Source organism: Lissotriton helveticus, chromosome 3_1 (genome assembly GCF_964261635.1).
Source record: "Lissotriton helveticus chromosome 3_1, aLisHel1.1, whole genome shotgun sequence".
Taxonomy (NCBI): domain Eukaryota; kingdom Metazoa; phylum Chordata; class Amphibia; order Caudata; family Salamandridae; genus Lissotriton; species Lissotriton helveticus.
This window is the reverse complement of record NC_136061.1, coordinates 125287607-125314131: the sequence shown is the minus strand read 5'-3', so window position 1 is coordinate 125314131 and position 26525 is coordinate 125287607. Positions and strand designations below refer to the sequence as shown.

The following is a 26525-nucleotide window of genomic DNA, read 5'->3' as shown; positions in this document are numbered from 1 at the left end:
AGATAAATATAGTTATCTTAAAAATCTGGCATGGATCCGGGCCTCCAGGACCGACCCTGGAGTACTCTGGCATAAGTCACATGAAGAAGGGCAGATGGTCTAGGGACAGATAAACTGAACTTGTGCTTTCCTCCCGCAGTCACGCGCCGCAGAAGGGAGCCCAGCTGAATGGCGAGAAGAAGAAGGCCGACGCCATGACGCACGTGCGGGCACAGACAGAGGTAGGTGACTGCAGGCAGGAGGTGCCCTCCATGTGCCACACTGTCCTCCTTTGAGTCCCATCTCCTGGCATCTTCTGGGTTCACCTTTCACCCTCTGCTGCCTCACCTCACTCCTTTCACCTGTCCTGACTCTCTTCACCTGTCCTGACTCTCTGGCTGCATTTCCTGATGTGTGACCTATGGGTGTGGAATGGGGGCAGCCGGTGGCAGCAGTTGCCCCTTCTGGCTTGGCCTTTGGTTCTCCTGGTGCTGCTGTGTCTGTCTCCGGTCTCAGCAGACATGAAGGCAGCAGCAGGAATCAACATTTAAGAGGGCTTCAGTTATTGCCTGTCCCCCACTCTCTCCTCTTCTTCTACCCCTCAGCAGCATTTAGGAGGACTTTGAAAGTCTAAGCATAGGTTGAGGGGTCATCCTCTGAGGTCAAGGAGTGTGTTCCTTGACTTCCACTATAGCTGGCATTTTGGTGACTCAACATTCTTTGATGTGAATGATGGAGAGCAGATTCTGCACACAAAGCTCCCTGGTCACTCACAGGACCAGAGAAGGTAGAAGGAGCTAGGTCTGAGGTAGCATGGATGCTGGATCTGATGGCTGGAGAGGTCCGTCCGCAGAGGGAGCAGGGATGCGAAGGAAGGCAAGAAAGAGGAGAAGGAAATGAGGGAGAGAGGTGAAGAGGCGGGCTTGCGAAGAAAGGATAAAAAGGAAAGGAAAGAAGAGAAGGCGGAAGGGAGGTAAAGGTGGTAGGGTTGGGTGGGAAGGACGAGGAAGGTGGAGACGAGGAAGGGAATAAAAACGTAGAATGAGCATATGGGAGCAGAGAAGGTAGGAGAGAGGGAATGAGGAGAATGAGGTAGCATTGGGAGGAAATGATAAGGAAGGAAAGAAGGTAGGGAGAAAGGGAGTTGAGTAAGGGAGTAGGTAAGGAGAATGTGGCATAGGAGGAGAGGTAGAGAAGAAGAAAGAAAAGAAGGAGAGAGGAAGGGAATAAGAGGTAAGGAATAAAGGAATGAAGAGGGTAAGAGTGATCGAAGAAGAAAAGAGGAAAATGAGATGTAGGGAAGGTGTAAGTAGAATGTGGGATATGAGGGGAGGCAGAGAAGGAAGGAAAGAAGGTGAGAAGGAGCATGAGGCAGACGAGGTTGGGTGGGAAAGAAAGAAGGAAGGAAAGGAGGAGTCGGTGGGATAGAAGCAGAGAGAGAAAAAAGAGATAGGGGTGAATGTTTATCGAGGTATGCCGTTTAGCGAGAAGGCAGAGAATGGAAGGAAGAGATGGAGGAAAGTAGGTAGAAAAAAGGAGAAGATGAAAACAATCTGTACGGAGTATGGGATGGCAGTAAAGGCAGCGTTGGAAAGAAGGAGGCACCGGTACGGAGCAGTCAGATAATGAGGGCATGGGGCAGGGAGTGGAGAAGAGAAGAGGCAGCCACAGGGTAGAGCTATGAAGAGGGCGAGACAGCATGATGGAGGAATGGAAAGAGGGAGTGATGGGAAAAGGAGGAGGCAGGACAGACAGATGAGAGGATGGCGAGCAGGGAAGGGCAGAGTTAGAAGGAAGGGAGAGGATTAGGAGGCGAGTGAGAGGTGGGATATGAAGCGATGGAAGCTTGCATCAGAGAAGGAGCGGGGTAAAACGAGGGAGCAGGAGTAACGAGAAGCGGGAGAAGGTAAAGGAGAAAGGAGGAAAGGCCAGAGCAGGGGAGGTATCGGAGGTAAGGGTGTGAGGGGAGAAATCACGGAGCGGAGAAAGACTGAAGCGCTGGCACTGCCCGCCTTTAAAAATAACAAGCCCGGTGGATTCTGTCCGAAGGCGACGATGACCTGACCTCACAGCAGCGCGTGCACAGAAGGCGGCCAGGGCGGGGGGCCATGGCCGCTTCTCCTAATAACACTGCTTTCCTTTGTCCCCTTGCGGCTCCAGAAGACGACGAACCACATCACCCCGGTGGCGAAAGCCCCCCAGTGCCCGAGGTATCTCAAGCTGAACAACTTCCAGAACGGCGTGACCTTTCAAGACACGCTGCACAAGACGGCCAAGGAGGTAAGTGGACACGCTGGGATCCGGGCCCTGAGGCCAGCGGCCCTCTGCTGCCCCCTAGAGGTCAGGCAGCGAACCTCTCTACCGCACAGTGCCTCTGAGGCCTGAGCCCCGAGGACAGGTGGCAAAGAGCCCATTGTGTTAGAGTTCACATAACTGCGAGCAGTTTATGGATTGTCTGAGTCTAGGTTATCTGAGTTTAATGTAGCTGATTATGTGAGATTAGTTACATAGTTATCTGAACTAGTTTGTCTGATATTAGTTTATCTAAGACTGCTTTATCTGAGACTAATGCAACATCATTCACCAGGGTTACTCTGTAACTAGAAAGCTAATGCAGTTCAACAACTTTATTATGTTGCTAGAGAACTAATACATCAACATATACCTGGTTATTTAGTAGACAGTTCATTCAACAACAACCACAGGGTGCGATTCTTTCGACACTTAGGGGCAGATGTACAAGGCCCTTGCAGCACCTTTGCGTCACTTTCCTCATGTTAAGAGTGACGCACAAATGGCGCAAGAAGCTTGCAAGTCTACCCCTTAGTGTGTGCCTTTCTATTGCCCAACTCCCTACATAGAGCTTTCATAGTTTCAGACTATGCAGCTGCCCAGCTTTAGGCCACAAATACCCAACTTTGCGGTGGTCGAAACAGGTAGTAAGACAAAGAAAACGTATTGTAATCAAATGAACAGCTTGTTCTTTGATTGTCAGTGTGATAGTTAGCAAACCTAAATGAGAAATAATTATATTTTATGGCTTTTATCCCTTATTAGTTCTAATGTTGAAGGCTGGTTGACTTAGAAAGCTGATTGAGTCCTCAAAATGTGGCATGTCTGCAACAATCCTTGGGATTGCTCTTCTTGCTCTAATAATGTGTTTAGGTCATTAAAATACATGTTATATTTGAATGTAATTTCGTGTTGGTTAATGCATCATGTGCTAAGTACAGGAGAGGGACTGCACTGGACGCAGTAGGCATAGACAGCAAGTAGGGAGAGTGTGGTCTTGTATCTTTGATGATTTTTGTCTCTCTTTCTGTAGAATATAGGTTGCCGGACCAAGAATTGCCAGGGCTCCATCATGTTCCCAAAGTCCTTAGTGAGGGGCCCGCGGGACGGGCAACTCCCACCAGAGGAGGTCCTTTCGCAGGCGATAGAGTTCATCAACCAGTACAACAACTCACTAGAAGAGTAAGTTAGTTTTCATTTATTTAATTATGCGGTTAGTTCCTTTTGTGTTTGTTCATTGTTTTCATTTGTTTTTATGTAGTGCTGAGAGCGGCCTGGTAGCACTTTCACATGGATTGAAAATTAAAATATAATATCATGCTAAATAGACGTAATTGGAATGGAATTGCGTGCATACAATCTGCACTTATGAACAAACAAAAGTGAGGGATACAAATGTTGTATTAATCAGTGGGTATTCCATTCCATCCTTTTTTTGCTCATGGTGCATTTATAGAGAGGGACCTATAATATGCAGATAATCATAGGCGCCTCATTTTCAAAGAACTTCATATTTACTTTTTCATTGCCCTCAGTGTGACCAAATGTGCCACTGAGACAACACTAACATATTTTTGTCGTCTAGACAAAAAACTGAGGGGCATATTACTAAGCAATAGCGATAATTATCGCTATTGCTTGGTTAGAGACAAAATTTTACCGCTGAGCTGCGGCGATTTTTATCACAGATAAACCTTGGTATTATCAAGGTTTATCGCAAATGCGATAAAAAACGGCCGCAATGCATGAATATCGCTGAAAAGTCAGAGATATTCATGCATTACCGAGCTAATGCTCTTAGCCATGTTATCCACCTCCCATTGGATAACATGGCTAAGAACTGCTCAGGGCAGGTGTTAGCTTTTGGAGATATTCGCGCTTAGCGCGAATATCTCCAAAAGTTGGTAATAGGAGACAGCGATGTTAGCGACTGTTTCCAGTCGCTAACATCTTGGCACGCCCACTTTGCATGTCATTAGTGATAAATATCACTGACATGCAAAGTGGGGCCCAAGATGGTCCCTATCTGGTGTGGCGCCGCGGCCAGGGCGACTGACGCTGGAATCTGGGGACCACGGTTCGATCCCCGGCTCCGGCGGCAGGTCAGCCCAGCACCATGTGACTCTGGGCAATAGCTCGCTTAATCTTCCCGACGGCCCCCCAGCGCCTAGAGACCCTTACGGGTGATTGTGCGCTTTACAAATGTGGACTTTACTTTACTTTATCTCCTACTAGCTGTCACTAACTGGTGTTAGCGACAGCTAGGTAATAGGGAGATAATTTTATCTCTGCTTTCTTGGCTTTTAAAGCCAAAAAAGCGGAGATGAACCCCCTTGATAATATGCCCCTCAGCACGAGAAACCAACTTGAGAAAATAATTTTAAGAAAATCACAAAATAATTTTAGTGTTCAGAGTTTGAGACTAAGGAATGGAATAGAAAAGTAAAATACTAAAGTTGCAGCAACAAAATATACACATGGGACAAAGGGGGTTATTAAATAAAAAAAATTAAAAAGTACGATGCCTATTAAATCAATACAACTAGGAAGAAGTTTTCCTTACATTTCTACGAGAGGTCCAGCAAGTATCAATCACAAAGTCACAGCGAGGCTGTGAGAAGCAGATAAGATAAGAAAATAGCACCAAAGGGGAGAAAACAGGTTTGAAAAATTCTCCAAGAATGAGGTAAAGAGACAGGAAGTGTGGAGTGGTGGAAAAAGGGAGATATGAAGTGGAAATAAAAACTAGGCAGCCTTGGGAGCATATTAACAACGGACGGGAGTAAATAACGCAAAGCTCGCTTAGCGCTTTTTTATTTATTGCCGTCTATCTCTGGAATTTATTGCCCTTGTAGCGCATTATTAACCACGCGTTTCTCCAGGGCGATAAAAATTCCAGAGAGCTTTTTAAGCCAAAAAAGTGGAGATAAAGCCCTTGTTAATATGCCCCCAGGTTTTTAGCAGCACTTGGGGCTACTTAAAACAATGTTAGGCCCGTGCACTTTACACTGCAGGATAAAATGAAACTGGTGCGAAGGAGGCAGAAAACACAACACATCATAAAAATGCAGCACCTGATGGAATATACATAAAAGTTGTCGTCCAAATGGAATCAGTCAGAAACAGCTTAAGGGTCATCCAGTGCTTAGTTTGTAAAATAGTAAGTGCTGGGACCGTATTACAAATCGGGTGCAGTATTACTGTTTGCGCCGCCATGAGCTTTCACATTGGTGACACAGGTGCAAACAGGGACAGTGTGCCCTATTACTGATAATACACTGTCCTCAGGGCAGATGCAAACTCGCAGCTTCTCTGGGGACAACACATTCGTGAAATACGGTGCAGCTGCAGTACAGTGCCACAAGAGTGGATAAAACAGACGCTCATGTCCTTTGTGCCCCCGAGTCACTGTTTGTAATATGGCCCCTGGTGCCCAAACCTTTTCCCAGAAGATGCAGGTGATGCTGGCGAATCTTGCAGTTGCCAAAAATCAAGGCTTTCTAGTCTTAATTCCACTTCATCACTCTTTTGTCCTCCACCAATAATAATAATAATAATCCACATTTGTAAAGCGCGAACAATCATCCGTAAGGGTCTCCAGGCCTGGGGGCCATCGGGAGGATTAAGCAAGCTGAGTCACATGGTGCTGGGCTAATCTGCCGTCGGCGCTGGGGATCAAACCGTGATCCCCAGATTCCAGCGTCAGTCGCCCTGGCCGTGGCGCCACACCTCTCCCCATACAGTCTCTGCCCGTTTATCTCGCTCTTGCAGATTTTTTTTTCACTTGTCACATCCAGAGGGGGAGGTGATCTGGCAGTGAGTTTGTTCACAGTTGCATAGGAAGAAACTGGTGCCTGATTCTAACTTCCACAAGACCAAACTGTGTGATGTTGGGAAAATTATCTTATCTTCTCATGCCTCAGTTCATTCATCCACCTAAACAAAGAACCCCCAAGTATTAAGGGCCTTCTAAATCTGGTTATATTCATATATGGCTCCCATACAAGGATGTGATGACATCACAGATTACTGCATGGAAATTAGGAAAGCACATGAGAATTGATCCCCAAGATTTTAGAACATCTTTCCCCATGTAGATGAGTAAATTAAGGTGACGTGGACAGGTGTGACTGGACACAGCATGGCTAGGGGTAGCATCCGCTCAATGTAACAAAATTCTGCTTTAACTTTTACAGGCCCAGGATAGAAGAACACTTGGCCCGCCTGGAGACCATCACCAAAGAAATAGAGACAACAGGAACCTACCAGCTGACCGAAGACGAGCTCATCTACGCCACCAAGCAAGCTTGGAGGAACGCGCCTCGGTGCATTGGGCGGATCCAGTGGTCCAACCTGAAGGTGACAGCATTACCTGCTCTTACTGCTCATGAGGACCTCCCACCACAGCTCTTTAACCCTTTCTCCCCCACAGCACCCGCACAATAAGGGGTCAATTAGGATGGCGGACGAACTTTGTCCGTCCGCCATCCTGTCGGAGGACAGGACCGTCCGCCACAGGGACGGAGGTCCCGTGCCTCGAATTACGATGCACCCGCCACAGTGGCGGGTGCATCCCGCATTTTTAACATTGCGGCGGGCGGTGCTGAAAGCACCGCCCGCCGCAATGCTAAAAAATGCATGTTGTGCGTTTCAAAGCACAACATGACAGGCACTGCGCGGTGCCTGCCATGTTGTATTTTGAAACGCTTGGGGGTACCATAGGTACCCCCCATGTGCACCCCCCACCCTCCCTTTACCCTGGGGGCCCGCAACGGGCTCCAAAGCAAAGACCGTATGCCTTTTCGTGGTGGCATTGCCGCCACGGAAAGGCATTGCCCACAGCACATCCTAATAAGGCTGGCGGTGTCTGATAGACACCGCCCCAATATTAGACCTTTTCCGGCGCGGTCGCAAGGCGACAGCGGCGGAAAAGCGGCGGACGGTCTTCCCTTCTGCCGCGGTCCCTCCCGCCATTGTAATATGGCGGAGGGGAAATAGGTGGCGGACGGGCACGGATGGCAAGATGGAAATGCAATATCATTGAATTCTGAGTGTATCCCCTATCTGTGGTGTCAGAGCACACTTCTACTATCGTGCATAGTTGCACGACAAACATTTGTAACAAATGTAACTTTAATTCAAAAATTATATATCTTCTCCTTCCCCTGCAGTTGGGGGATTTAAAAAGCACACACAGCGTAGAAGAGATGCACAAAGAATCTACACATGTATTGCACCATACGATAAGCCATTTACTATTTTCTCTGCAGGCACTGCCCCGCCACATTCATCTTCACTTGGCGGCGTGGAGTTGTATGTTAACTCTTACGTCATATAGTTCATATTAAAAATCTCTTTGGTTTGTTTCTACTTTTCTAGGTGTTTGATGCTCGTAAGACCACCACCGCAAAAGAGATGTTCGAACACATCTGCCGCCATCTCAAATATGCCTCAAATAATGGAAACTTAAGGTACGTTGAGTAGCAGGTCTAGAAAGAGAGAACATGGCCGCCATCTTTGTTTGAAGAAAACACGAGTTGCTCTAGAGAGAATGTTGTGAGGAAGCAGACGATGCACATATTTTTTTATAATATGTTTAGTTATTTTATTTTATTTTCGAATCACGTTCGCCTCCGTATTCTGCATCATTTACAAAAGAGCTGGTACTTTTTACATTGTGCACTTTCTGCACTGACAATCTTCCCCCCTTACCGCGAGGTAGCACTTGTGATGCCCGGATGGTGTAACTAGACACAGCAAATCTGCAGGTGAGACAAGAAAGAACTGGAGCAGGAATAGTACAGAGTTCAATGGAACAAAAGATGATCTGGATGAATTTTATGGGGAAAGAAAATTGAGAAGAGATATAGATTGGGAGTGGAGTGACCAGAAGGATCTGGGATTAGAAACAGAGGTAGCTGACAATAATGTAAAAGAATGCCAGAAATGTAAGTTTAGGTAGAGCAATAGCAAATATACATTACACAGATGAGAAACTGGAGCCAGTGAGAGTGATGAGGTTTGGGGAAACATGATAATGTCAAGTGTTCAAGTAGCACATATTGCAATCTGAACTGGGTTTAGGAGTTTGACTCGCGGATGTTTTTATTACCCAACTCAGTGGATTTTAAAACCTATTGTGGCATATTTTACTGGATGGCCCCTTTAAATGTCAGCAACAGCTCCTCCCAGCGAGAGGTATAATTCAGGTGAGATGTTCCAGCACGTGATCACATTCTTTCAATCACCACAAAGGGGATTTAATAAAGGGGTCTAAGAGAAGCTCTTTAGTACCTTCCAGCCAGGCAGTGATGTATTTTTCATTTGTTAATGGAAATTTTTTGAAATGCATTCTGTCCAGTATTGATATTGGTTCATTATACATGACTACCATTCAGGATTTCTCTTTACTCCTTGATGAGGCTCTGTGCAAGGGTTTTTTGCGAAATAGGCACAAATACAGTTTTCGCTCTCAAAAGTACACTGGCCACATTTGTTCCTTGTACGTCCACGATGGGGCACCCGCTTCTGGTAGCAGCCTAGGCAGTCACCTAGGATTGTATTACATTTGAGCTATCACACCACCAGGGATTAACAAACTACTCTAAGCATAAATCGAGTAAAGAATGTCGATGCAACAGAATGTTTAGGATAGAATATTGAAAGTATACACGGGTAAGTAAGACTAGCCTTTCGATACTTAACTCCACATATTTGTAGCTACGAGGTACATATATCTTCAAGGTACGCAGATGTGGGGTACGGAATAGTAACTCTATGGTTCCCTATGTGCGCATACCTTTTGATATATACTCCTTCAATATTCTGTCCTCAATATTAGTATGCCACGATATCATTGGTGTCGATATTCACTCGTACAATCCTCTCAACATTATCTAAATGCATGATACCACGTACACACGTATGGCATGTTTTTCCCATCTGTCTTTTACTTTCGGCATGCAGCTACAACGGGATGGACAGCCATTCGACAGGGTCCCCTGCTTGCCCTATCGAAGCCCTTTGGATGGGCTATTACTATAAAGGGAATCAGAAGCATTCCTCCAATCTAAATTCCAATATTACTATAAAATGCTACTCTTATTTCTAATGTTTGATAATGTTATGTGTCTGTTCCACTTGAATCATTGTACAGCTCACTGGTAGCCAATTGCACCTGGTCCATTCTTGATTAAAACTCATGTATAAAATGTGTACCGTTCTGGGATCGGCTCTGATGCCTGTTTTTCACCAGCTTTCAATCTGCTGCTCTTCCCTAGATCCACCATCACAGTCTTCCCTCAGCGCACCGATGGGAAGCACGACTTCCGAGTATGGAACGGCCAACTGGTTCGCTACGCTGGCTACCAAATGGAGGATGGATCCTTCTTGGGTGACCCGGCGAGTGCAGAGTTCACACAGGTACAGTGGCATAGGAACAAATGGTCTATGGATTTGCCCAGTGGCCCATCCAGAAGAGCGCACACAGGTAGAGCAGCACAGGAGCTTTCTGGCCATGTATCTGCCCCTGACCCTTCCCTGGGGAGGTCATACAGGTAGAACAGCACAGGAACTGGCCATGTTTCTGCCCAGTAGCCCTTTCTTCATAGCCCATGCAGCTACACTAGCACAGGAAGGAAGTTGCCTGGACAAGTGTTCTTCCAGGGTTCCTTATGCAGAAGCCGCTTCTCCTGGATATGTGTCTTCCGAGGAGCCCTTCCTGCAGAAGCCGCTCCTCGAAAGGCTTTAGAAACTCAGCAGGACATAAAGACTGAAACAAACATCTCCTACACTTGTGGTAGCAGTGACTGAAACCCACAGTTTGTCCTGCATTCGTGGGAATGACTGAGACCTATAGCTTGACCTGCAGTGCTAGCAGTGCTGGAAACACCAAACCGGTCCTGCAGTGCTGGCAATGAGTGAAATGCATAGTCTGTCAAGCTGTGCAGGCAAGTGACTCCATCCGGTTTCTTCCGCTGCACTCTGAGTATCCCATCTCCCTCGCCCTTATATCGCTCTACCTGACCTCTCTCTGTCTCTGTCTCTCTTTCAGGTGTGCATAGATCTTGGATGGAAGCCAAAGTATGGTCGCTTTGATGTCCTCCCCTTGGTGCTCCAAGCCAACGGCCAAGACCCTGAAGTTTTTGAAATCCCCCCAGAAGCTATCCTAGAAGTGCCAATGGAACATCCGAAGTAAGTAGGTCGGGCGGGGACAATAGTGGTTAAATCTATACACATCTCTTTCCTTAGTACGATTCATTTGATAACAAAGAAATGTGCCTATTACTACATTGAGTGCAAAAGCAGGGAAACAGACGTGAGGACTGGTGGATAGATGGGATAAATAGATAAGATAGATAGACAGATAGATAGATAGATAGATAGATACATACATAGATAGATAGATAGATAGATAGATAGATAGATAGATAGATAGATAGATAGATAGATAGATAGATAGATAGATAATTGTCCTATTACGATGCAACTGTAGGGCAGTGACCTCAAGGGAAACACTAGATTGAACTCTAGTAAATTCAGTACACTCATAGGCCAGGTCTTCCAGAGCATGCCAATGGGAAGACACGGTAAGGAAACCCACACGGTCCCTGCATTCTTTCTGTGAATAGATGGTGTTAGATTATTTTGGATCTTTCAGTTCGCTCCTTCAGTAATTTTCAGTTTCCCCAATAATCTCTAGAAAGTATACAGAATAGAGATCTGCTAACAGTTGGAAAATAATAAATGATTGCATTTAATCTCCTTACTCTGAACAGGTATGAATGGTTTAAAGAGCTGGATCTCAGATGGTATGCGTTGCCTGCGGTGTCCAACATGCTTCTGGAGGTTGGGGGCATTGAGTTCTCAGCATGCCCTTTCAACGGCTGGTACATGGGGACGGAAATTGGTGTTCGAGATTTCTGCGACGTGCAACGTCTCAACATTCTGGAGGTAACTCGCTTGCAAACCTGTTGGGGTGCGCATGTGTGCACTTAATAGATGCTTATTAACAGAACAGAACTCACACAGACATGTTCTGACCAAGTTCTAGATCACGAACACAGCAAACTTGGCTTCTCAGTATACAAGTGTTCAGGCTAGCTAATAATCAGAGGCTAAAATCTTAACATCTACTGCCCTTACATTGCTGATGTCCAGGCAGGTTCACGGCAGGTAGTGGTCCTCCAAGTCCTACTTGGGAATGAAGTAGAGAATGATCTGAGACTTTGGGAAATGGAAGAAACCAGTATCCCATTGCACTCACAGAAATCCAGGATAGGTTCAAGAAAAACTATGACCAGTGAAGCTATCCCAGCACACACCTGTCAGCTGACACCCTACGTCTATGGATTGACTACAGAGCAGAAAATGCATATGTGTAGAATCCCTGTGCAATTGTACATCTATATTACATGAGAGCCTGCAATCCCTGTGTAAATATCCCTCTCAAATTTAATGATGACAGCAATTGTGAGATCTCTCATCACCTGAAATAATGAAATGATGTAGTTTATCAGTAGTATGAATTATTACAGTTACATTGTGACATCATAATGCTTCCTGTCAGAGCCAACAGTTAAGGTCAAAGGCAGGTCACAGAGGACCATTATAGCTGTACTTTAAACAATTGAAACAAAAACCAACCGTTCATTATCATAATTGTTCTAAAATAGTGATGAGCAGAGCGTAGATATTTACAGCAACATGGTTATTTTTGTCTACTGAAGGTAAATCTCTCTGCCTTTTTCTACATATTCCTAGCCACAACCGGTAAAGTGGTCTTTCACGGATTCGGCCATCATACCGGACGCCTTGTGAATTACCATAAGCCACCCCTGACGAAGAGTTTTACACCCAAAATTATGCTTTGGGTTTTATTCATGACTATTGTGGATTCACAGAATAAAAAAAAAGTGATATCTCAACTACGGTTACACAAGTGTGATGTCAACATTTGTGATTTACTTTTGATTTCTACAATCAACTGGATTAAAAATATTACTTGCTTGGAACACCATCTGTTAATTTTTGATTGGACTTAGATTTAAAGACTGATTACCTTTGAATATTGGAAGACTTAGGGCATAGCAGTGAACGCTAGTCCTACAACATTTTTTCTAGCTATTTATGTATGATTTATCCCAGGTCTAGGCCAGAGCCCCCTTGCAACTTTGCACTCACAGTTTTATTTAAAATGTTAAACTTTGAATATATTTCTTGAATCTTAAATAACAGAGTGCATTACGACCACATTCTTTTACGTTGTAAATACCCAGTTACCACATTTACTATGCTCACACCTTAAGATACTCCTGTCGAAGTACCTAATTCCCACCCACTTCTTTACAATTTCCTCTACCTAACACTTACCACTTACAACTCACCAAAAGCACTATGCACCAGCCAAAACACACTCCTGAAGGAACACCCATTTTTTCATCACCTTCATTACACTTATCAACGTAGAAAATCCATATCCCTCCCCCAGTCCTCTATGTGAGCAGATGCATTGGTACCGCAATGTAGCCCATAGGTTGAATCACACTAAGAAAGCTCTTTGGCCTAAAGCTTATCCTGCAGAGATGAGAACTGAAGTTTACAATTTCCATATCCCTTTATGTAGTTAATTCACACATTGCACTTGCTGCAGAAATCAGTAGATTGCAGATCACATTCCCACTCTAGTAACAATAGCACAGCACATTGTTAAGACTGCTGCAATCCCAACCTGAAACCAAAATCAGGGTAACGCAGCATTTCATCATTCCAAGATAAATATCAGAAACCCTTCTAAAGGAACTTAAGCAAAGTACTGCTGCTAGCTTAAGAGACATCCGGATTTTTGTGCCAAATCACTCATAATTACGCGAACGGGCATCATTTTCAGTATTTTTGTGTAAAAAGAGTAAAGCAAAATGACTCCAGTGTAATTATTTTTTCTCCCAGGCTTAACTGCAACTGATAGCCTGCTAACCAAGCATACGTCCACAGCATACCGTTCTGTCCATCCGCTAATGCCCTTCAACGCCTTGCCAGAAGAGCTGTACATTGTCTTTGATCTCACCCCTTTGCAAATAATTGTGCTTGAATTATCACATCAGTAGCCTGTAAATTCCAATGGGCCACTACCGGATCTAATGAAACTATACAATTGTGTTTTAACGTGGAAATTTCGGCTTCTAAAAGCAGCTGAAATCTCCAAAGGAAACTCCAGTGGAAAACATCTGGTACTCCATGCGGAAATGCAGATTCCTGCATGTCAGTCTCCTAAAACATGTAGTCCCCGTTATTTTCTTTCCCCAGGATTACTGGGGCCCTCGGTATCAGTAACTCTGGGGCAGGGAAATCATTGGGGTTTTAACTGGCCACTTGTAATGAAGGCCTAAGAGAACGATTCAAGTGACTGACAGGCTTGCTTGCTTCTCTGGCTGCTGTGCTCCATACTAACTATGACGTCTTTACTCTGTATCATGACGTCACTTCAGTAGCCCAATCGGATGGAAGTGTAGCCTAAATCAATTTGACCTCGATTACAATAGTTTTTGGGTCATTGCATGTGGAAAACACACTTTTAAAAGACAAAAACTTTGAATTCATTCAATTCAGTCACTTTAAGGCACAATGGGAGTCAAAGTTGTTGGGGAATAACTTGCAGGAAATGGCTGATGCTTTTAGCAGTTGAAATCACCCCAGGAAACACCCAAACTTGTGATCTCGATAGGGCTGGTAAATCATGTTTCTGGGGGTTACCGGGGGCCAATGACACTTGTAAGTTGTCCGATGCTAAACAGTTAACCCAAAGATACACTTAGAAGCCTTGCCCCTTGTACTTTCTCCTCACTGTATCTCTCCTTTGCCTGTAGGAGGTCGGGCGGCGGATGGGGTTGGAGACACACAAGCTCGCTTCCTTGTGGAAAGACCGGGCTGTCGTTGAGATAAACGTGGCCGTGCTGTATAGCTTCCAGGTAAGTCTCGCCATGAGCACTTCCGGGTTACTTTGAGAGAACAGTGTCTAGAGCACGTTGATAAATGTTGCTTTCCTCCCGCCAACTCTGTTACTGAAGAAGGCCTTTACTCGGTCCTCGTGGCTGATCCAAGATGGATGCCTGCGGATTAACTCTAACGCCCTCTGCTTTAATGCTGATGTTGTAAGATGGCGGTAGCATTCCGTTTTTGGTTGGAGTTTCAACTCTATGGCATTTCCTTGCTCTGTTCCTCCTCTATATTAACTGTGGTCACGGGGGTGCCTACGCTCTTGACCAATGGGATGCTCCTGTTTTGTATAGCGTGTTTTTGTACCGCACATTTTCAACCCGGGAGGTTTCGTGCTGTTTGTCCCATCGCATCACAAAAAGCACACCAGGATAATTGTGGCTATTTGTCTGGCAGCCCTAGGCCTTCTTGTGAGAAGGGCTAGCCCTATCCAAGATACTCAGGAGTTATTGCTAAGGTCAACAATCTCTTATGTTCACTTGCTCGCAGAAACACAATGTCACCATCATGGACCACCACTCAGCAGCCGAGTCCTTCATGAAGTACATGCAGAACGAGCACAAGCTCCGAGGAGGTTGCCCGGCCGACTGGGTCTGGCTCGTGCCTCCCATATCCGGAAGCATCACACCTGTGTTCCACCAGGAGATGTTGAACTATATCCTCTCGCCGTTCTATTACTACCAGGTAAGAGATGCAGGTGGGACATGTGTGCACATGGAAGAGATCATGCTAACCCATTGCCTTGCAGCATGGTCATATGCATGTCTCCGCTTTAGAAGCATAGAATTATTACACTAGAAAGGAGAGTACAAGTAGGTACGTAAAAGGGAAAACATTTAACAGCGTAAATTGGAAGCATTTTCTAACTCTTTGGCAAGTGCAGTTAAACAATTTAAAAAATTGCTATGAAAATAATACATTTTACAATGTTCTGCTGCATTCTGTCACTAACATAACATAATAATTTCCAGAAAAAGCATTTTAGATACACATGCTAAAACTTGCAATGAACTTTAAGATAAGATTATTTTCAGAGTTTTGTTAATAGAGATAAGGATTTTATTGAATCCCTGTTCTGTTTTAGAGCTGTTTATAATGTTTATAAAGAGAAATTATAAATATATTTTCTGCAAAATATTTGTATGTATAGGTTTATAAAACAAACACTTAGGGTCTTTAATATTTTAATATACACAAATGGCTATATGATATAAATCTAATTTAAAAAAAAGCTTAAATGTGTTGCTTTAATCTTTATGAACAAGGGAGGAACTGGGTAGGATTATTTATATAAGACAGTAAATCCTTCCCAATCCTTCTTAAAATTCAAAGGATATCATTATTTACCGCCTTGACACTTACAATGAGTGATACTTGAAAATTATTTTATGTAAAGTTAATCAGAAGTTTTAGAATGAGCTATGAAATGATGGAATAGAATTCTAGTGGTTATGGCTCAAGTATGTACATCTATAATTTGTTGCTATTCTAAGGGATACAAATCATTCAGAAATGTTGATTACAATTTATATGTCTATTCTGAGGGATGGGTCTATCAGTTTAGTAGCAATCAGAATTTAAATATACATTTTGGAAGTATTGTTCAATTGAAATGCATGAATTCTACTATCATCTTTAGGATGACTACAGTAAACAATTAGAAAATTTACAAAATGTCACCCTGAACTTCTTCATTGGATATCTCTGTAAAATGAGCCCTTTGAATGCTCTTCAGTCATGCAGCTTATTCATAATTTCATAGGTGGAAGCGCACAAGACACACGTATGGAAGGATGAGACGCGAATGCCGAAGAAGAAGAAGATCAAATTTAGTGTTGCTGCCAAGTGAGTTTCCAGTCTAGAAATTTCTTGGTGCTCAGGATGACACATTCAGAGATGGCTTTTTGAAAAAAGTCTTTAAAAAATATGAAGTTTGTGTTACAAAATTTCTGTCTTTGTTTCCACAGAGCAGTGGTCTTTATGTCCGCACTAATGGGGAGGGCCATGGCACGGAGGACAAAGGCCACCATTCTGTACGCCACCGAAACAGGGAAATCTGAAACCTTTGCCAATAAACTGGCATTGCTGTTCAACTGTGCCTTCAACACTAAGGTAAGGTGACATGGCCATCCCCTGTTCAGTGATGGAAGCATGGTGTATAAGTAGGAAATTTACGGTATCCCTAACCAGCATTGGGTTCAAACTCAGTCCCACGTGGCAAGTTCTTAACCTGCTTTTAAGAGATGTGTTAAATACCTTATTCAAGGATGGAAACATACTTCTTCCCTAGGATAAGGAAGCTAGTTAGTGCTCCTGTTGCAGATATTAAAGACCATGGGTTAAGTTTTTGCCAGATGGACCCAGATTTTGTTTCTCCAAAGTCAACAAAACAGGAACCATTTAATCAGACCTTCATATAAATTATCAGCATCTCCAAGCACTACAGTTTCTAGTATGCTCTATAAGCACCTGGCTCTGTATACACAGAGGACTACTGTAGTCATTCTCAAGTTGAGGCCAAAGTCTAGACAAGCAATGATATCGGGGCTCATGACTTTAGGTACTCGGTAGGGAGAGGAGTTATGCGCTCCTATCCGTTAATGCCGTTAGATCTAAGATAGCACTCACAGTTTCAAAGTTTAACATCTCAAGATGTCTGAAAATACCTGTTGTCTGGATCCAGTGGTATAGTGCCCAGGAACAGTGCAAGGTTTGTCAGCATCACTGCTGAAACGGTATGTTTGCCCCCTGCGCTCCTCCCCTCAACAGTGCCATATTTGCAGCTCCAAAGTACAACATGATGTTTTCTGGTTCCTCTGATGATGGTGTCACAAGTCAGCTACATTATGGCAACTTATAAATACAGGTATTTCCCTCTTCCAGGTTCTGTGCATGGACAAGTATAAAGTCAGCGACCTGGAGAAGGAAACGCTCCTGCTGGTGGTGACCAGCACGTTTGGCAACGGAGATTCCCCCCACAATGGAGAGGTGAGTCATTGTACAGAACAGATCACAGCACCAATTAATAATTCAGTTATTCCACTGTTGCTTCGATATGCACTGCCTCCATTGGTACCATTTGATATGACGCAAGCGACTGCATTCTGTCAGCAGCATTATAGAATGCTTCAAGGGCAGCACATTCTATTAAAGGCCCTGGGGGATAGGCTGCACTGTGGGCGAGGGCCCATAATGTGTAGAAACATGCAGACATAGTCTAAGGAGTTCAAAAATAAACTAGTTCTTTCTATTTGTTACTGTAAGCTGGAAAAATAGAGCAGAAAACGAGCAATATTTCATTTTGGTTGCTTTAAACAGCTGTGTTATATCCCATTCTCGTCGCCAAATTTATGTTGCATCCAATGAAGAGTTGAGAAGGTATTGTAAATAAGAATAAGTTTTATTCTTAAACAAATACAGCACTGAGATCCAGGCAGAGTGTTTCTTCAATCAGCTATGGGATATAACAAGCTGGTTCTATAATGCTTCATGGCCTGACCTGCCTTTCACCTCAGCTGCTGGCTCTGGAGGCGGGCATTGTGACGTCAGGACTTTAATAGCTCATAATAGTCGAGTTCTGACGAGCTGGGTGCCTCACAAGTAGCCGATTATGAAGAAATTAGAGGCAGGCGTTTATACAGGGATTGCTGAATCCAATATATAATAATAATAAAATTAATAATAATAATTATGATGTTAATTCTTACACTTGCTGAGAGTTGTTTGAAATAGTGATAGATGAATGCCCTTGAATCAACTGATGGTTCCAACGTTATGGCTTTGTATCAAGGTATAATATTTTCGTGCATGTGATCGACTTCGAGTTCAACAGCAAAGATTTTTTTTTCCCTTATAAACAATAGTAATATTTACAAACATATAATGACTTAGACTGCAACATGTTTCGGACTTCTGCTTTGTATACTCACATTTCATGTCTTCAACAGGCGTTCAAGAAATCCCTATTCGCTCTGAAAAAGCTGAACAACAAATTCAGGTATTGTTTTGTTCTCGTACTAGAGGCATTTTTACGAGCTTTGAAGATCACCTAAAATAGCAAAGGTGCCTACCAATCAGGATTGGTTTATAGACTCAATGATAGCTCTGCAGGTTGAGCTCCTACTCAAAGAACTCCAGTTTACAGATTCAAAGCTCAGAAGGGTGGCTGCAGCCGGTCATGATTCCAGGTGGATAAAACAAGTCTTGTTTAGGAGTAGATGGGTGGAAAAAGGAAAAGGGGGAAAAGATCTGGCATATGGGCTAATCTGTCGGCTTTGGAGTGTCTGGACCAGGGTTCGAATCTAGAGCTTGACACAACGGAGAGTCTTTTTAATCTGGAAAAGTTACTTAATTCTAGTTTTAAAAAAATGCAAAAATATCAATAACATTTTATTGTGTGAATCAAAGATATGAATCTGTTCATCATCTCCCAACAACCCTAAGACTAAACAGATAGATGTAGGTTTGCACTATATGATTACCAGTACGTATAGAAAGAGCCATTAATTGCACCCAGTAATGTAAAGATGCAGCTTTCGACACCACCTAATGGCAGCACTGAATTAATGAAAAGAAAAAAATACTGAATGCTCCAGTAGCCAAAAAACTAATCCATCTGCAGCACTAATGTCACCGGACCATAAGGACCTGGATCCATGCCAGAGTTTACGGAGAACCACTAACTATCTACATGATTCCCATGTTGATTCATAGTATGCATGTTGTTATATCCTGAAACTCTGGTATGGATCTGGCTCTTGTGGACCAACACTGAACACCCGTGAAATAAAAGAACTATGTGCTGTGTAAGTGCTGGTCTTAGACTGCCTTCTTGTTCCCACAGGTACGCCGTGTTCGGCCTTGGATCGAGCATGTACCCTCTCTTCTGCGCTTTCGCTCACACGGTAGACCAGAAGTTGGCTCAGCTTGGTGCCACGAAGATCAGCTTGACGGGTGAGGGCGATGAGCTAAGCGGGCAGGACGAGGCCTTCATCACCTGGGCATTACACACCTTTAAGGTACTTTTTATTCTGACTCCTCGACATAACGCAGAACTGAAATAATGCAATCAGACACATGGGTATGACTCTTTGTAAGCCGCAATACTCTATAGCCTTACCAGTAATCTAAGAGCGTCTTTTGAGACATTAGCGCCTTGTACTTTTGTAACACATCAGCATATCTCGTTCTCTTTAGTCCCCAAGATGTCTAATGTAGGTTGATATGGGCGGCAGCCATGCCAGATTTCCAGGATACCCACCGACTATGTTGACGAGTATTATTCATATTCACCGTATTTTAATTCTGTTATGTGGACTGCCTGAATAGCTGGCCTGGACCCAGCCCTCTTGGATATACGTTGAACACCTCTGAGTTACCCACTGAACAATCATTGTTAGGTGTGGCTTGACAGCACAGCTGTCTAGAGACCTATTGTTATCTATATATAGTGTGGGTCTTGGCTCCGCTCAGAGGAGTATTGCACTCTCTCACCTCATGCTATTGAATGTGAGGTGTATCATTCCACCTTCTGTGGATGTGGGCGCTGGTACTGCAATGCAAAGGGGCTATTTTGCATCTCAAAAGTGCACAACGCCATCACACATTAAAGTCTCATTGTAAACGAAATGTACTATTTTTTTGCAAAGCAGTAGGCGTATTAATGCTTTAGTCTTAATCAGGACTCATAATGCATGCAAGAACTGTTAGCTTTGTCAATGCTTGTTTCATATGATGTGCCTATCACCATGGTCACTTTTGAGTTGAAACGACTTGAAGTCTATTATGAGGGGGTTACGTGTAAGCTGGTGGGATTCCTAGGAAAACAGGTGATATAGGTCAATCACTGGCAACAGCATGCTACTATTAATACTTGAATTTATCTAAGCACATTCCAAGCCATTATTTATTTTGCCCACTATGCAGGCTAGACAAGGGCCGCCATTTGCAATTCAGCTGGTTACGCCCACGGGAACGAAACTATTTTGTGGTGGCTTTTCTACCCATCTGCAGAGGACCAAGGTTGGCAGCTCGGGTTGGAAAGTACCTCCTGGAGCAGAGACAAGTCTGATTGACATATGGCAGTCCTTGTCTGGAGAGCAAAAAAACGATGAACTGGAATGACGTCCTGAGTAATTACCAAAGGCTGAGATTAATTCTTAGAAACATTGGCTTAGAATGAGTACATTGCAAAATAACTAGAAGATGTGTATAGGTCGAGAGTCACTGCTGGTCAATAAATGTAAGTGGTGAGCATGGTGTGGAAAGTGTGCCAAACAAAATAACATTAAAAACTCCCCTTTTCTATCTGCAGATCACTTGTGAGACGTTTGCAATCAGGGACAGAAACAAGATTCTTATCCCCAAACTGTACACTTCACATGAAACCTGGAACCCCACGCAGCACCGGCTTGTGAACGCCACACAGTCCCTGGATCTCGCAAAAGGTACTGAGGATTTCAGGTGCTACCGTCAGTAGTCCTTTGTCTGTTTCTAATATCGCGAGGCTTTGAACGCAGTGCAGTGAGTTGCTATGTAAGGTTTGTTTCACGATGGGTGATTATGAAGGAGCTGGAGAGGGGCATTAAAGGAACTTGCTGGGGTAAGTCAGTGTATGTAAAGGACAGTGGTGTAAATGTAAGAAGCAAATTGTGACCAGTATAGTGTCACCGATGTATTTTGCAAACCTACCTATCACTAATAAGTCTGCAAAATACAGAATTGTAGTGGCCCACAATTTGACCTTCCTCATGAATATTAATGAGGTAAGTCGCAAATTGTGACACACTATGGTTTAAGCCATCACAGGGATGGTGGCCTGCTGGAGTCAGAAGACCACCATGTCTGTGATTGCTTTAGAAAAAAAAAAGAACCATTTTTAAAAACGTAGTCCAGGATGCGTTTGTTTACAAAAAAAAGAAAAGTTAAACACTCGTTTTTCAAGAGTAGGCAATGGTTCCCCAATCGACCGGCCTACTCTTAAAAAATATTTTTCTCAAAATTCACAAAGGGGAAAGGGCTCCTTGGCAATCCCTTCCAGTTTGCGAATGGGTCGTCACTATATTTATGTAGTAGGAAAATATTAATGTTTCGGGTCCTAAACATGCCCTTCCACATACTGATTCGGTATTTAATCGCGAACCCAAATATTGTGAATAAGACCTTCTGTGAGCACAACATGTCTTTGTACATCTGTCCCAGTATGTGGACAAATCAGCTTGTTTTCTCCTATCCAGCAACCACATGCTCTTCCAAGGTTATATTCAGTTTCACTAAGTGCTGCTTGCTGCAGAATGAAAAATTTCCTAGCTAACGTAACGGAAAGTTTCAATTCTATTAAGGACAAGGAGGCGAGGATTATGCAGTCCTTTCTTCTCTTTATTACAAACAGCAAATTCAAAGTGGACCAATAAGAAAACTTTTCAGGAACTACAACTCCCATGAGCACATGGGCTACAGTGTCCATAACCCCAGCCATCCAATCACGAGGGTCTCCACTGTATAACTGGTCCTGACGTCCCTTCCTCTTCCTCTTCTTGTCTGCGAGGAAAGATCTCAAGGACGTTCATCACACCTTCTGGTCTCGTCCTAAAGCAACACAAGACAAACCGTTATCGTGTTCCCCTATCCGTGTACGGAAGCATGGAAACGCAATACGAGATAACCTTTATTTCGAAATAACATGGAATACTAGTATAATAGACATTCGAACCGTAAACCTGAGCAAGCAGGAACGTCTTGAACTCCCGAGGTAGCGAGATAACATGTGAACACTAGTATAATAGACATTTTAAACATAAACATGAGAAGTAGGGAGATAACACCTGAACACTAGTATAATAGACATTTTAACCTGAGAAGTAGCGAGATAACATCTGAACACTAGTATAATAGACATTTTAAACATAAACATGAGCAAGCAGGAATGACCTGAACTCCATAATTAGCGTGAATGCTGCCAAGCAGGGATAGCCGTTTAGATACTCAAACCCCCCTGAAACATTTACTTACCGGAATTACGGAGAAGTTGGGGTGGGAGAGACCACAGCGTCTCGGGGGGGATAATCCTCGCCTCCTTGTCCTTAATAGAATTGAAACTTTCCGTTACGTTAGCTAGGAAATTTTTCATTCTATGTCAGGACGGAGGCGAGGATTATGCAGGTTTAAAGCCTTTCAACCACCAATTCTGCGGCACCAAAAATAGGCTTGAAATAGAATTTCTTAAATGTGGATTCGGAGGGCCCGTCTGCCGTGGCTATAATCTCCTCTACCCTGCCGCCAAGCTGCACGGCCTTAGAAGCCATTGCTCCCCTCGTGGAATGGGCTCCGAACCTGGTCACATCCGCCCCCGCCTCGGTCGTGGTCCAACGGACCCACCTGGCGATGGTTGGAGAGGAAACCTCTTTGAACGGTTTCTGTAAAGCGAAGAGGAGCTGACGAACCCCCGGAGGGCGATATTCGAGCGTCATGTCCTCGTACACCTTAAGACACCTCACAACGCAGGTAGTGTGGGTTGAACCGGAAAAGTAGGGTACGGTACCGACCTGATGTTAGTCTTGGTTCTCCTAGGCACCGTAAAAGTGACTCCATCTGGGGTGTACGCCCGAGCGTAAAAATCCAGGGCTCACACGTCCGAGACTCGTAAGCACGAGACCCGACAAAACACGATCGCCAGCTTGGCGGACAACCTCGGCCTAGTGAGGGACTGATTATCTCCCCATGAGCGGAGTAGACGGAGAACGATGTTGACATCCCCGAGACAGTCGTATCTGGGTTCTGGGGGCCTAGGCAGTCTAGCCCCTTTCATCAGTTTGCAAACCCACGGGTGCTCCCCTACGGGTGTCCCACCCACTTGGGCATGCCCCGCCGAAATGGCGGACCCGGTAAGCCAAGCCTGAATAAGCCAATCAGCCAGAAAAAATCAAGACGTGAGTAACGTCCGCCCCCACTGGATCGGTGAGTCTACCCATACGCCGAAGATGCCAACTTCCCCAAGCTGAGCGATACCTCCTGACATTTCTCGGAGCCCAGGCTCGCCATGAGGTACCATGTCTCCAGGGGAATCAACGGAGGGGACTCCCCCCCAAGGGACCCTTGAGCAGCGACGGAAACAAGGGCAGTGGAATCCGACAGTCCCACAACGGTTCCAAAAGGGTGGAACCACGTTTGGGCCCGCCAAGACGGAGTCATCAGGGTCATGTATACTCATAGGCGGCAAAACAGCGCCGTCACTCTAGTCATCATCAGGGTCATGTACACTCGTAGTCGGCAAATCTGCGCCGCCACTCGAATCCTAGGAAAACGAGGGAGCGCGAATGGTAGGTCCAGCAACCAAACCCGCAGGAACGCATCCCCTGCGGTAGGCGTCGGGACTGGTCTCTAGCTCCCAAACCTCGGGGCTGACAGTAGGATTGGGAGGGAAGATTCCCAGTGCACTGACCCCACTAGGTCATCGAAGCCTGGAAGGCCGTCCAATCCAGCCGCCAATCGGTGAAACGCGGAAGTTCCTGGAGTGCCAGACCGCAATCGCGGTTCGCCGTCCCGGAAGGTACACCGTCGACCCCGAAACGGCATTCCCAGGCAAAAAAGTGCCAGAATTAATTTGCCAGTTCCGCCCAGGTCAGAGACCGAGGGCTGCTCCGGCCATCGATGTAGGGCACCGCCGACGCCAAGTACGTGCGTAATAGGATGCAGCCCGATACTCCGCTCTGAGTGAGAGGTCCAACCGTAAGGAACCCGCTAGAGGTTTTAGGCAGGTAAAGTGAAGGCAAAGTTCCTCCACGGATCAACGGCCCCCCCAGCCTGACCGGCTGGCATCCGACTCGATGATCAGATCCGGCTGGAGCCGGAGAGTGTTCGCCCGTTCCGCGCACACACGCGCTCGATCAACCCACGTACTTCCGTCCTCGTCTCCTCCGTCCGGGAGACGTGTTTGGGGTACGTGAGCCCTTGCTGAGGTGTTGCGCCTCCATACTTTGCAGGCCAGCCGACTCCGGGAGATGCCGTCCTTCCGAAGGACCTGAGACAGCTCCCCGCGAAACTCGGTGACCTCCTGAAAAGGAGTGTGGAGGGAGGCCGACTCTGAATGGAATAGGGAACCCAAGGAGACCTGCCTCATGGCCTGAGCCCGGCTATCTGCGCATGCCGCACAAGCCCGAAGTGGGAGCAGAGCGGTAGTCATGTTCAAGTGTCCTGGGGACGGACCGACGAGTTGATCCAAGTTCAGGATGTCATCGAGATATCCGCTCAGCCGAGCGCCCCCTCGCGCAGAGTCCCAACCACCGGCCGAAGGAGCCTCGTCAAGCACCACGGGGCCGAGGGGAGGTAGAATGGCAGCGTTTGAGAAACGAAACCTTACCATCTCAAGGGAACTGCGAGAAAACCGGAGAGGCGGGGAGATGGGACCCGAGAGGTGCGTGTCCTGCAAGACTAGACGGACCATCCGATCCCCCAGGAGAAGGGACCGCGTCGGAAATGGATCCCCTCCATCTTGTAGTGGTGGAACCAGTCACTCCTCGAATCCCCGCGAGTTTTGACCGGCCGAAAGCCTTTAGTTTAGGGGACCGGCCGAAACCTGTGTCCTTTTTCTTGACCAGAAGATACAGGTCAAAATCCGTAGGGTGCCGGAGGACCTGCGGCTCGCCCCCAAGCTTAGGATCGATTGTAATGAGAAGCGACCGCTAACGTTACGTCTCCAACGCGAAGTGCGCAATGCCCAAGAAACATAGGGCGCGTTGGGCCCCAACTGCCACGACCTCTGTGGATAACGCAGACCCCGACTCTTGGCCGACACAGCCAGCTGTGACCTGAGCTAAGGGATCCACGGCATCCAGGAGGTGACCTGACAGTTACGCCAGGAGCAGACTAAGTCTCACGTCGGGTCCTACGTGAACTTGGCAAAGAACTTGAAGAGTTTCTCATCCGTGTCCGGGGTGACGGCCCCCCTGCCCTCTAGCTTCGATCGAGAGCATTCACCCCGCATGCGGGTTCCAACCTCCTTTTCTCGAGGTTTGCGAAATGTCACTCGCCACACAAGCCGCCACCTTGGGGTCAGAAAAACCTCTCCGACGACCTAGGATGGTATATCCTTGTAGGGTCAAACAGATCGGAGGACTTCCCATCCCCATCCTGGGACCCCGATGAGTGAGACACCGGGCGCCATGGTCGGCCCGTGTAGTCTGCCTCAGTCGAGGAACCCCTTCACCGGACATACCCTCTCCCTCCAAGGGGAAACCATCATCATGGTCTGTCTCAAAAGCGACCTCGTCGCCACTCCAGAGCGACCTCGTCGCCATCCTCTCCGGGTGTGACTCCCTCCCGGCAGGGTACATGTATGAGCGTCCGCGCACCCTGCAGCGAGGAGGCCCCCAAACGGTCGGACTCCCCGGGTGCCCCGCGTGACGCTCTTCTACACCCACCCTGCGCGCTTCGAGGTCCGCGGTCCACCGACACTGGGGAGCCAACCCCCTGGGGATACCCTGGGCGAGAGCGCCCACCCAATCCCTCGGAGGGGCTAGTCCAGAATCCAGGGCCAGCGACCGCGCGCAACCAACTGCAAGCGGTAAGGGTTGGGAGAGAAATCTCTTCCGCCTCCTGAATTAAGGGGCTTGCCTGGACAGATGCCAGCGTCAGATGAGGGTGAGAGCACGTATACACCTTAAACAAATACAGCAGGTAGCCCCCTCGCCGGTGCTCAAGCAACCCAGCTATCAAACTGGGCGCAGTACCTTGATGCCACCACCAGGTGTCGCTTTCGCAGTAGCGCGAGTGAGGGGATCACCGAAGCCGGTGTCAGGCGAGGGTTGGTGAGGCAGAGCGGCGCTCTCCTCAGCACGCCGCCACGCCAGCAGAAAAAACCGCCGACAGGCAGCTTCTCCGTAGCGCCGGGCGCCCCACAGAGCCGAGAAAGCGCGGGAAGCGCGCAAACACGGTCCGCGATAAGCGGGAGGATTGACGGCGCAAGCAGAGCCTGACGCGCGTCTGTCACCAAGCGACTCCTACAAGTGCGAGTCCAGCATGGCGCGATACCATAATTAACCAGCTACAAGGCTAAACAGAAGTAAGTGACAATATCGGCGTCATAGTAATCACAATGAGCTTATCCAAGTAAAGTAGAGCAATACCAGACAAAACCATATTTCAGTAGGAAAGCTGACGTAACTGAGACTCTATCATTAAGTAGAAACAAGCTAAACAGAAGCACGTTACGTCGTAACAATTAAAACTAAGCATATCCAGATAATAGAAATAATAATAATAAG

General features: G+C 45.9%; 1 protein-coding gene across 1 annotated transcript in view; it reads left to right on the top strand.

Annotated features, from left to right (window-relative positions):
• The window catches only part of NOS2 (nitric oxide synthase 2), a 76776-nt gene that overhangs the window by 21607 nt on the left and 28644 nt on the right, over positions 1 to 26525 (top strand). Inside the window, exons 4-19 of the mRNA XM_078679357.1 lie at positions 140 to 221; positions 2140 to 2259; positions 3305 to 3453; positions 6468 to 6630; positions 7651 to 7742; positions 9552 to 9693; positions 10325 to 10464; positions 11049 to 11223; positions 14136 to 14237; positions 14755 to 14949; positions 16028 to 16110; positions 16233 to 16377; positions 17149 to 17253; positions 18213 to 18262; positions 19109 to 19283; positions 20579 to 20711. Coding sequence (XP_078535483.1) covers positions 140 to 221; positions 2140 to 2259; positions 3305 to 3453; positions 6468 to 6630; positions 7651 to 7742; positions 9552 to 9693; positions 10325 to 10464; positions 11049 to 11223; positions 14136 to 14237; positions 14755 to 14949; positions 16028 to 16110; positions 16233 to 16377; positions 17149 to 17253; positions 18213 to 18262; positions 19109 to 19283; positions 20579 to 20711 — 2051 coding nt within the window. The remainder of the gene's footprint in view (positions 1 to 139; positions 222 to 2139; positions 2260 to 3304; positions 3454 to 6467; positions 6631 to 7650; positions 7743 to 9551; positions 9694 to 10324; positions 10465 to 11048; positions 11224 to 14135; positions 14238 to 14754; positions 14950 to 16027; positions 16111 to 16232; positions 16378 to 17148; positions 17254 to 18212; positions 18263 to 19108; positions 19284 to 20578; positions 20712 to 26525) is intronic.